We start from the raw sequence: 11,848 nt of genomic DNA on the forward strand, positions 1-11,848 counted from the left end.
TGTGCATGCAGCAGCGTGAGTCTCATGTGGAGAACCGCGAATCACGAGTCACGAGTCGAGCTTGGCAGGTGATCCGAACCGATCACGCGCCAAATCGCGCAACGCAACACAACGCGCACAGCCATGGCAGGGACGCGTCGTGAGTGCATTCTTCGCCCAGACAACACACAAATCACCATCCATCCTGCCTTCGCGCCACGCCGAATGTCGGCCAGACAACTCTGTAGTCTTTTCCACCAAAGGCTTGTTGGCGTCGGTATCGCGAGTGCGAGTGACTCACGCAATTAGGGGAGTGTCGAATGTAGAAAGCGCGTCGGGGCAACCATGTCGCACGATGCGCACAGTCTCGACATTCCCGCCCTGGATCCAAGTCAACCTCGGTCCATCTCTATACAGGCGAGAGCAAGCGCGAATACGTTCGCTGGCTCGTCGCATGTACTTGACCGGACACCTTCAGGCCTGAGCGGTCTACCTCAGCTGCTCGCGATCTCGAGTCTGGCCCAGCCTAAAGGCGCGTTCAATCCAGAAGAGCTTTCCGATGTGTTTCATCTGCCTTTGCCTGGGGATGGCAGCACGCAGCGGCGTCTTACAGATTATGCGCCTACACCTCCACTGACTCCACCAGAGGAAGGAAGATCACCTCCGCGCATCTGGAGCTGGGACTCGGACGAGCGACTTGTCGAGCCTTTTCTCAGCGATCGCATGGTCAACGAGCGAGATGCCTCAACGGCAGAGGCTCTCGCACTAGTGTGAGTGATACACTTGTTCGAGGCTTATTCGCCACGAACTGATGCAGTGCTCATGTTTCCTCTCGAATCTCACCCTTGACAGGCTCGCAAAGTATGACCACGCCGGACCATCTTCCAGCAGCGATGCGTCTTTCGCTCCGGCACATTCACAAGAAAGTGTCAGGGAATCGCTAGAGCTGGCTCTTGCTTCGCATGCCTCGACTCACTTTGCCTGGGATGCAGACAAAGCAAGATTCGTCTGGCGACTAACACACGATCGAAGGGTACGCGCCTCAGCTGCGAATGGCAAGGGCAAGTCGCGAAGCGTGGATGGCATCACTGAGTGGATCGGCGAGGAGCGCATCCACGGATACACGGCTTCAACTTCTAAAGCTATTGCAGCCCCCTTTCTAGAGATTGGTGCACTGCGGCGCAGAATTGAGCTTCGCTTGGAGGAATTGAGCGTCAGCACGGATGTGCCGATTCCAGAAGTGTTTGCGCTTGCTGCTGCAATCCGGCAGGTGGTTGAATGGCTGGGAAACGAACTCGAAGGGAGGATCAAGGAGAACGATATCTCGATGGAGAGCTCGCGCTTGGACGTACCTCGCCGTATATTGGCATCCCTTTCGATGGCGTTGGCCTGCGTAAGTCCACACGTCTGACCATTCGCTCCATTCACAAATTGGCTTACTTGGCGCGATTACTCGACCCTCATCGATAGGATGTTGTCCGCAAGCCGCCCTTTCCCTCGTTCGGCGTCTGGTGCAACGTACAAGACATTCAATCACAGCCCTCGCAGCTTGCGGCAAATTTACTGGGAAGATTGTATGCAGAAGCCGAAGCTCAACTGACTGCTGGTGATGCTCTCAGCGCCGCTGCTTTGGCATTTGTCTTGGAACAAGTGAGCAAGACGTGGAGGGCAGACGTGGCAGCTTGGATCGGTTGGCCGGGTTCGTCGGCTCGAGAGGAGATGTACCTGGGAAGCGACGGGGTTTTCGAGCCATGGACAGGAGCGGAAATCAGGTGGAGTAGGGATACAAGGGGAGAACTCGATGTCGGATACGAGGTGAGTGGGATTAGCTTGTGATTTACATGATCTCCAAGCTGATGGCGTGTCGGATTCCTGGCGCAGCTCCGACTTCGTCGAGTTCCTTACTTTCTTCCTGCCGCTTGTGCCAGAGATTTGCTGGAAGGTGGCAGAGCATTACGTCTTCTTCGCAAAGCTGCACCATCAGGACACCCTTTGCTATCCTATATGCAGACCGCCTCTAAGCATACCCTGCCAGCTCCAAGCTGGCTCTGGTCCAAAGCTGATTATGATCGACACCAGGACCGACTACTGTCCGAGATTGCACACCTCAAACGCAGCATAGCTCATTGGCGGCATGGTCGAATAAGGCACGCCTCCCCGTCCCGGCCCTCAAGCCCGGCCACTATTCCAACCAACGATGTGGCTGGTCTGGCGGAACACGCAGCCCTCCAAGAAGCTCCAAAAGCAGGGCGTGATGTAGCCTGGTCCGCGACTCATGCATCGCTCGAACGAGCTCTGAAGCTCTTCGATCAGACGCCAGGCTCTTCTCTGCCGAGCCTGAAATCAGATGATGTACATCTACCGCCGGCACTAGCAGGCGACGAGGACGTCAGCACAGGCAACCCTGTCGCGGAGACTTCTTCGCTCCTTACACACCTGGGGCATGCCGCTCAGGCGTCGGATGGACAGCGCAACGACTTTGCCCTATCTGTCTCTATCGTCATATACGACAGCTACATTTCCCCAATGCTCGAATGGTCCCGACTTCTCAACTCTGCTCTGCTAAGCTGCTACTTCCGCGATTTTGGCTTGACGACTTACCTCGAGACATGCCGGCAATTCCTTTTGCTTGGTGACGCAAGCTTTCTCAGTCGTGTGTCGATGGTGCTTTTTGAGCAGGGTGATGAGTCTGGAACGTTGGAAGAGGGCTGGTCTCCGGGCTTGGGCAGAATCCTCAATGTCGACGAAGCGTGGCCTCCCGGCAGACCCGAGATCCGATCAAAGCTCAACGCTAGCGTGGTCGAATCCCTCGCTGACCTCAGAAGACCTCACGAGGAAAGGGGAGAAAGCAGTGCCGAAGCTCGGGCTCTCAGCGATCTCGATGCGAGATTGTCCTTCGCTTTCGTCCAACCCGATGACCTGCTGAAGGGCAAGAGAAATAAGCGTAGCTGGCAGGACAAGCACTGTGAGATCGATGCATCTATAGCCTCCATGTTACGCGCGCTGACTATATCCATTCTTCCAGCAATCGATGGACTTGATTGGTTGGTGAGTCGCCGAGACTGTCGTATCCGTGCTCGCTGTCCTTGTGTCTCATTTGCATAGCCTATCTCTTCCTCTTGTGCAGACTTTGAGCTTTGAGCCACCTCCTTTGATTGCCCCTCTGCTCCACGTCAATATCAGCACCAGATATCAACGTCTCTTCAACCAGCTCTTGAAGTTCGTTCGGACACAAGCCGTCCTGAGAGCCCTCTTCGAAGAAACTGTGAAAGGAAAGCGGCCAGAATCAGCCTATCGCAATCGCAAAGATGCGAATCGCGCACGCAATCCCAAAACGACTCCGACAAGACTGCCTTTCGACTATGATCAGCCTTCACGTGAAATTTGCTTGCGCTTCAGACGCGAGGTGCATCATATCACAACCGTTTTATTCGCCTTTACGACCTCGGCCATTGACGAGTCTTGGACAAGATTTAAGGCTCGACTTCGCGAATTGCACGATGAAGCTGAAGCTCGCGACGGGCTTTCGAGCGGCTTCAAGGACATTGCGATGCTTGAGAATGATGACGACGAAGCATCTGGCGCGCCACCTGGGTCATCCAGATCACAACCGGCTTTGGAGATCAAGGATGTGTTCAGTCTGGCGCTGTACCACGAGACCACGCTTGAGCGACTGTTGCAAACGTGCTTCTTGCGCGCGCGGCAAGCAGATCTGCGCGTGTACATCGACAGCATCCTCAACAGTGCTCTTGGCCTTCTGACGCTCTGTCGCGAAGACCTTCGGTCGACGCAGTCGGACGCAACAGCTCCAGCTCGGATGGAGCGCCTGCGAGGCTCGTATGCCAAGTTCACCTCGCGCGTACGCGGATTCGTGCGAACCTTGCATGCCATTCGAGAGCGCGACTCTGCAGGCGCGAGCAGAGTCGCCGGAGCGGCCAGCGCAACGTTGAAGGCAAACGCCAAGCAAACCATGTCGAGAAAGGCTCGCGAAGAACGTCGGCTGATGAAAATGACGGAGGAAGACTTGAAGATTTTGGAAGGTCAAAATGCACACATCGAGGCCAACGTGGACAGCGTTAATGAACTGATTGCCCGCCTTGACTTTGCGGGATACTTTTAGAGTCAATGGCATTCTCTGTAAACTTCAGCCCTCATTGCATTGCAAGACAAGAGGCGCAACACGCGACAGACGTTGGTATTGGGAGAAGCAGGAGGAAAGGATGCACAGCCAGCAAGGTATGAGGTATCGGAATGAGCAGAGCGAGCAAAGCGGCGGCGCCAAGTCATCAGGAGACATGCCGTGGCTATCTCTTCGTAGAATTCCGTGACATCAGCTTCGACAAGCGACTCGCTCCACCCTCCACGCGAGAGAAGAGACTTGTGCCTTGCTTTGTCGAAGTGCCTCGGTTGTTGGTCAAGATTGAGGCTTCGTAACGGGATATAGCTGAGGCGGGAATCGTGTGGGTGGCACCTCGCATGGTGGCGCCATCCGAAGCTCCGTTGGGTGAGAGGGCGTAGGGCACAGGGCTGCCAACACCGGGCTCAGGACTGGCGATTGGCAGTCCCTCGTCCAGCGTTTCGCCGTCCAATTGTCCGAGCGAGGACTTGATTGGTCGAACTTGCTTCGACAGGCTCGCTACAAACCATTGCAGTGAAGAGGTTAGCGCGTGGTGATGTGTGGGCGCTCACTTATCGCGGACGCGCGACACTCACTGATGTGCTTTTGAAGCGGGCTCTGAGCAGGAAGGTGATCGGATCCATAGGGAGTGCGCTGAAGACGACTATTCGCATCCAACGCATATGCGTGCGACGGGTTCTGTTCGAGCAAAAGTCCAGCGTTGCCGCTTGTGGACAGTGTGGTGATTTGATTGCTTCTACCGCTGTCTACGCTAGTCTGATGGCCGCTGCTAGAACGGCTGACTTCCTCTTCGGTCGTACCGACTTCGAGCTCGAGGCGAGTGATCTCGTCTGCAAAATTTTGCTTGAAGACTGCAATGGACGCAAGAGAATGCGGATGAGCAAAGACCTGGCGCAGACTTGTCGCCCTTACTGATAGGACTCACAACGCTCCAAAGTATCGTGAAACGGCCGCATCTCCGGCGGACACATGCGCGCGTGCAACTTGATGCAGCGATGGATGACCACAGCCTGCTTGTCGATGGCTTCCCGAAGCTTGTGAATGAGAGGCTCTTTATCGCTGTTTGCTGACACAAATTGCGGGGAAAAGAAGGCCTTTCTGTACATGGGGATACCGCCATTCACGGGTGCATCGACCGCGCCGTTGAGTGCCATGGAGAGGCGGTTGGTGTTGGCTCCTCGCGCCGCGGCTTGATTTCTGCCGGACACTACTCGATTCAGTGCAGCATACTTCTTCTCCAAGCTTTCCAGCTCTGAAGTCTTCGCTTCTGCGTCGTCGATGGCATTTTGCAAGGGCGATAGCTCGACGGTCCAAAGTCCGGCCACATGACTGCGCCGCAATACAGTTGGGAAATGGTCTTCACAGCGCAGATAGGTCTTTTCGACCCAGAGGTTCTGCGGTTCTGCGCTTTGCGTGCCGGCCGTGACCGGCTTCCTCGTTCCCTCAGAGCTTTTCCGTATCGGCCTTGCGAAGCTGAATAGGTCGGTCGCGTTGTGCTCAAAGTAAGCGCGCACGACCGGCGGTACCTCGGCGTTGGTGAAGATATCCTTGAGCTTATCAGCCTCGGGTTGAAGAGCAGTGACCTGCAAGTACATTTCCTCTCCATGACGGATCGACTCATCAGGCAATGAGGTGCTCTTGATGAGCGTCGCTCTCGGATGCTTCTGGTGCAGTCTCTCGCAGAAAGCACCAAACTTCTCCCAATCGAGGCCGCGATACACGAACATCTTATCTTGAAGACTGTTTGGCCAGGATTGCCCGTAGTACGCAACGCGGAAATAGCTAGGGAAGGTACGTTCGACGGTTGCGATCTTCTCGAACAGCGAAGCTTGTAGACGCAATACGTCGGCAAGGCGTCCGTAGTCCACTGAGCGATACTCGTACTGATGAAGAAGCTCGCGACAGATGTCGATAGAGATCTCCCATGCGGAACCTTTTCCGAGATAGTCTAGGATGAGCGTGTACAAGGTCTCTTTCCGAGCGAAGTGAGACTGCCGCGGCAGATCAAGGTCTGGAATCGGCTCGACGAAGTTGTCCATGTCCCACGAGTGCAGATCAGCGTGTAACTTGAGCGTCAACGCAGCTTCGACATAATTACGATTTTCAAGATGAAGCTACAACGAAAGTGGGCAGACACGTCAGCGAAATGAGCGCGGCCAGGTGTGACTGGAATGTCCCTCAGCACACTCACATTGACTAGCCTCAGCACGTGTGTCGAGAAGGCTGTCACTCTGTTGGCTTGGCGCAGAAAGCCCAAGAGCTTGAGCGTGCCTGCGACGCGATCGTCTTCGAAGCCTTCTTCCGGGGGTAGACTCCGTACGTTCAGGAGTAAATCTAGGAAGCGATTGACGCTAACAAGACAAGCCAGAACTTGCTCTCGCAGCTTGGCATCGACCAGCGGGCTCTCAAAGAGAGACCTGAGCTGGCCGATGAAGAAAGCACGAGAAATCTCGTCTCCTTGGGTATCGGTGATGAAGAGCACATCCAGCTTATCGATGATCTCGGCTTCGATGACACTGAAGTCACCATTGAGATGCCACTCCGAGGTGATCATCGTAGCAAGCACTCTTACTGCACATGTACGCAACTCGTCGTGGTGACTGAGACAGAGCTCAAGTACTGGCTCCACGAGAGAAGGAACAAACTGGACTTGGAATCCGCCAGTGTTGAGGCGACCCGCATCGTTGCCATCTGTATCTCGGCCATCGACGGGCTTGTCAGGCTTGTCAGGCCAGCCAATGGAGTTCCAAAGTTTGGCAAAGATTTGTGCGCCCTCTCCTCGAATGTCGCCAGCAAGACGCCACACGGCCCGCCTCCGTTGCGGTTTGAATTGTTCGATGACGAGCTGATCACTAGACAGCAGGGTGAGCAGCATATCCAGGGCTGATCTCCACAAAGTCGTGTTGAACTTCTGCGATTCGTCTGCGGGTGGGATGAAGTCCCGCACCAGTAACGCTGCAAGGGGATCTGCGATTTTCAACACCATCTGATGAACCAGAATGTTGATGTTGAGCCAAGTGCTCGGATACGCTTCGTTAAGAAGGATGCCAGTAGCCACGTCGAAAAAGTTGCAGAGGAACTCAGCAAGCTTCTCTGGGCCTTCCAGATCGAGCTGCTCATCGAGAAAGCCGGCCAGATGTCTTCGAGGGCTGAGCATCACCAGCACAACCAGCACGGCAGCTATCTCTCCAAGCCCGCAATTGAGGAAGTTGTGATGGTGTGTCACCAGGCGCCTCCTTGCCGATCTCGGTGGCGCGCCATCAGCGAAGCCTGCCGGCCGCTTTGCGATCAGTGGAAAAGGGTAGCTCGAAGGAAACATCACGGGAACCGCTGATGCGATAGTGGAAGGTGATCGATGCCGAAGCAAAGTCTTGACAGTCTCTGGGCTGCTGAACACTTTGTATGTCTGTAGCAACAACGGCATGGTGGAGAGAATGTAGTCGACATTGTCCTGCTCTTGACGCATGGCACGCGCCCCCGCGGGCCCGGCCTTTCGCTGCTCGACGATGCTGTTCTGCAAGCGGTCTAGCACAACTCCAATGATGGTCACGCTAAGGCGCGCCCCTTCCATCCAAGCTATCCGAGCAGCATCTCTCGCGCTTTCGTGGTCGCCCGTATTGGTGTGTGCCCCTTCATCGTAATGTCCAAGGTGAGGCCGGACCCATCGAATGATGCTGGGAATCAATTGAGCACGAGACTCAGACTCGTCAAAAATCTTCGTGCATGTGACGTGCAGGATGTGCAACAACTTCCACACCATCATGCGGCCTTTGGTGATGAAGATGCTATCCACGAATGCCGTCTCGATGCGTACAAGCTCGTCGTTCGGGAACACCTTCGATAGGTCCGCCAGGATACCCGCAAAGTGCTGGAGTGCCAGCGTCTGAGTCCCGACGATGGAGGCTGGCTTCGTGCTGGACATCAGGCGATTGACGGAGCGAAGAAGAGTCTCGAGATCCTTCTTGAAGCTAACTTCGAAGTGATCGTCAACAGCGCCTCCGAGGGGTCCAATCGCGCCGTCGGATGTGGTGTCTCCCTGTTTCTGGCGAGAGGTAATGATGAACTTGAACAGGTATGGCCAGACCTTGATCGCAGCTCGTAGGTCCTTCGAGGTCTCTGTACGACTCGGATCAGCGAGAAGGCGTGACATCGACGCCATGAGTCGAGTGTACGCTGTCTGAGAGTGGAAATGTTTCTCGATGTATACGTCCAATGTAGCGCGGAAATTGTTGAACTGGACACGAGCTTGGAAGTCAGCAGGGAGCACTTCGAGCGAAGCTTAGACAACCATCGACTTACCCTTCGATCTTGAACAATGCCCAAGACGAAGACCAGAGCATTGAAGACCAGATCGTCCAGCTCACCGCTTCCATTCTTGGGGCTCACTACAATCGCAAAGAGCGCGTCGAAGATGTCCCTCAAGAATTTGACGATCTCAACTTCTCCCACAAATGTGAATTTGACGAGGACTCCTTTGAGTTCCTGCAAGTCTTGCGACAAGCTGCGCTCCCAGTTCAGCAGCTTTAGAAGCACCTCGTTCTGGGTGAAGCGCGTCGACACCAAAAATGTGCGAAGCGTCATGGAATCTCGCAACGGTTGAATGATTGATGCCAGACTCGAGGGCACGACGTCACTGGGATTTTGAGCCGTGGAGATAGTTGGCGGCAAGCTGAAGTACAACTCCGGGCTCAGATGCTGAGCTGGGCGGGAGCTTCTCCACAGCAGCAACGTGTGGCTGCCATCAGGAATGAAAGCAGAGCTGTTCTCAAAGAGTGGTAGGTATCCGTGGGCAAACGGCGCATTGAGAGCCTGTGCCACGGTTCCAAGACCACTAACTGCCCCGCCTGACCCCGCAACATCCCTGCTAGCGCCACCTCCAGCGCGTTCCTCTTTCGAAGACCGATGCCTAAAGCTGAAGAAGATGTGGCAATTCTCCATCTGCTCATTAGGAAGCTCGAGCTTGAAGAGCTCTCCCCAGGTAGGCGCGTTCTGATGATAGAAGACAGTGGAGTCGAACTGCGTGACAAGTCGCTCCCCGGCTCCGCGCGAAATTGCCCGTTCGAGCACGCTGCCATCTCGGAGCCGTATCTCAGCGGAGACCTGGATGTTCTTCTGCGCGCCACCCCCAGGCACCTTCGTGCCGGCAGGGAAGAATTCTCCACTCCACAATTTGATGTATGCTTCGTTTCGGCGATCACCAGGGAACACAACGTCTGGAAAGCCTAGGCGAGCAGTCAGCGGCGCATCCTGCAGCAGACTGGGATTTTCGTGCACCAAATTCGTGGCTTCGCCATGCAAAACTTTGATGTTGACTGCCAGAAGCTCTGCTCGAGGTGACTTCTCAAATTCTCTGATTCGCGACGCTATGATGTCTTGATGCAGCGTGCTGAATGCAGCCTCGTTGAGTGGGACGAAAATCGGCATCACGTGCTCCCGCATCGGACTGCTCGTGGCGATGTCGGTCTGAAATTTGTGATGGTCTCCGAGCTCGAGCACTGCGCATCCAAATGGACGCCTGAAAGTTCGGGTGCTCGCCATCCGATTCGGACGCATACCTGGAACTCCGCCGGGTGGCAAGTCGCCATCGATCGAGCCCGCATCGGTTAAGTCACCGGACAAGACGTCCGCTGGCAGCAATCCAGAAGACTGCGCCGAGCGGATGGAGTCCACAGCTGTGATGCGCATGGCACCATTGCGGACGATGCGACAAACAACATTGAGCTCTTGCATGTCCGTCGCGCTTAGGTCGGTGAAGAGGGTCCTCATTTTGCCAAGGCGACCTTCGCTTTCTCGCGCAGGCACACCTTGGTGATTTAGCACCACACAATACTCTTCCGTCAAAAAGCGTGACTCGGCTTTGTTGTACAGCGAGAGATACAGCTCGCACGTTTCTCCGGGGACGCATGGGCTTGCCACGAAAGCCTTGACGTCGAGGTACACGTGGAAATACTGCAAGTGCAAGTGACATATGAGTGGTGAGCAGTAGCGCTCTTCGAATCAAGGACCTTTGTATGCTCACCTTGACACCTCTTGTTGGGGGGTCTCTGCCTGATGAGGGGCCGCCATTCGTGGCGCTGGACCGTGCGTGTGGAGCCGGCGCAATGCTGCTATGCTTGGCTGATCTGCTGCCCGAACCGCCAGCAAAGCTGGAGGAAGCGCCAAGAACCCCAGCTGTGGACGTGGAAGGGGCGCTTATACCGAATGCAGTGCTAGCAGCAACTTCAAGACCGTTGGATTGAGTGCTATTCGCCACGCCAGCGCTTGTCGATGCGTTCCCTTGCTGGTCAACGTACGCTAAGCTTGCTTGCAAAGCAAAAAGCCTGATGCCGCTAACCCAGCTTTCTGGATCGCTATCTTTCCCGGTAAAGTCCACGTCCACAAGACCTCCGCGACCAGGGTGTCGCACAATGACGTCGAGGCCCTGCAGCACGTTGCCCTTGACCAGCCTAGCTACACACTCTCTACGCAGTTTCGACACCTCTTCGGCGCTAAGTGTCTGTGCGAGCAGCTGCCTCCGAGCGACGTGCAGCAAGTCGGTGTGCTCGCGAACAGCATTGAAGAGACCGTAGTCGCGGCGTGCCAAGTAGGTGTACATAAGGCTGCTCCATTCGCGCAAAGCGCACGCTATTTCGTCCACCAGCGGCTCATCGCTTCCGCTGGCGGTCTCGTCTCCACACTTGAGACTTGGCAGAGGCGGTGGAGGGCGTTCCGCATCACCATTCGAGTTCTCCAGCACGAATGTGTCAGAGTCTCGAGTATCGGGGGTTGACTTGGGCGCCGCAACACTTGCCGGGGTCGGGGTTCCAGGAGCGCTTGATGAGCCTTCATCTTCTTCATGCACAGTCTCCATGTGCGAAGTCGAAGACTTGCCACCATGCGGAGGGGCTGTCGCTCCGACGATGCCTTGCTCCACTGCAAGAGCATGGACCTCCGCCAACCTCAGCTCGGCATCGTCCAGTTGTTCGCGGATATGGATGTGAGTCGAGGGGAACAGGCCGACGTATACTTGTGGCTCCTCAATGACAGCGACTCCCGACTTGCCGGCTTGACTGCCTGGGAAAGCGGAGTACTCGCTTCGGCTGCTGTTGCTTGCAGCGGGTTGAGGCACCCTGTTGCTGGAGACGACATAGCCGCGAAACCAAGCCACATCGGCGTGGCCGAGCTGTTCGAAGATGTACACTTCGTCGCCTATTTCTAGTCCGATAAGGTGCGACTGAATGGTCGCGAGAGCTTCTTGAGTTTCAGCTCGCGATGACTGTTGCAGAAGGCCTACGTCTACGGATTCCAATTCCGGACTGAAGGGCAGCACGCAAAAGCCGAACAGGATTTTGGGCAAGGGTTCCCATCTACGATACTGCTTCTGTATCGCCTTGAGAGAGTCTAAGCCATGTTCCAAAGAGCCGGATACGGTGGCAGCGCTTATAGCAGCGCTCGGCGTCTCCCCTATCTTCGAGCTCATGTTGGAATCTCGAGATCAGTGCCAGAGCGGCGCTCGGAGGCTAGCAAAGCTGGGACGTGAGAGAACTGAGCAGGCTAGGTACGCCTGCCTCTGAGGAGCTGCTTCGGATGCGAGCCATGCATCAGACGAGTTGCGGAATCCCTTCGTTCAGCCGTTCCGATGGCGGATGCAGGCCTTTCTCGGCTTAGCTGCGTTCGGTAGGGAGAATGGGCATGTCTGCAAAAGGGATTGTGCTGAACTCGGTCGCGGCGCGAATTGAGGAGGCACTCGAC

The 11,848-nt window shown here is 55.6% G+C and overlaps 2 protein-coding genes across 2 annotated transcripts; one reads left to right on the plus strand and one right to left on the minus strand.

Moving 5' to 3' along the window:
• The first annotated feature begins 164 nt into the window (after positions 1–164).
• IE81DRAFT_365576 (hypothetical protein) lies at positions 165–4,147 on the plus strand. The gene is made up of 6 exons (XM_025516940.1): positions 165–749; positions 832–1,372; positions 1,450–1,794; positions 1,861–2,944; positions 3,005–3,027; positions 3,107–4,147. Exons 1-6 carry the CDS (start codon positions 325–327, stop codon positions 4,097–4,099), a joined length of 3,411 nt encoding a protein of 1,136 aa, XP_025370897.1. The 5' UTR covers positions 165–324; the 3' UTR covers positions 4,100–4,147.
• Positions 4,148–4,191: 44 nt separating this feature from the next.
• On the minus strand, positions 4,192–11,715 carry IE81DRAFT_67371 (hypothetical protein). Its single transcript, XM_025517531.1, has 6 exons — positions 10,137–11,715; positions 8,417–10,066; positions 6,309–8,351; positions 5,043–6,231; positions 4,693–4,968; positions 4,192–4,615 (listed from the first exon to the last, which is right to left on the minus strand). The coding sequence occupies exons 1-6, from the start codon at positions 11,574–11,576 to the stop codon at positions 4,284–4,286; spliced, it is 6,930 nt and encodes a 2,309-aa protein (XP_025370898.1). The 5' UTR covers positions 11,577–11,715; the 3' UTR covers positions 4,192–4,283.
• Positions 11,716–11,848: the final 133 nt, after the last annotated feature.

This window comes from Ceraceosorus guamensis (genome assembly GCF_003144195.1).
Source record: "Ceraceosorus guamensis strain MCA 4658 unplaced genomic scaffold IE81scaffold_17, whole genome shotgun sequence".
Classification (NCBI taxonomy): Eukaryota; Fungi; Basidiomycota; class Exobasidiomycetes; order Ceraceosorales; family Ceraceosoraceae; genus Ceraceosorus; species Ceraceosorus guamensis.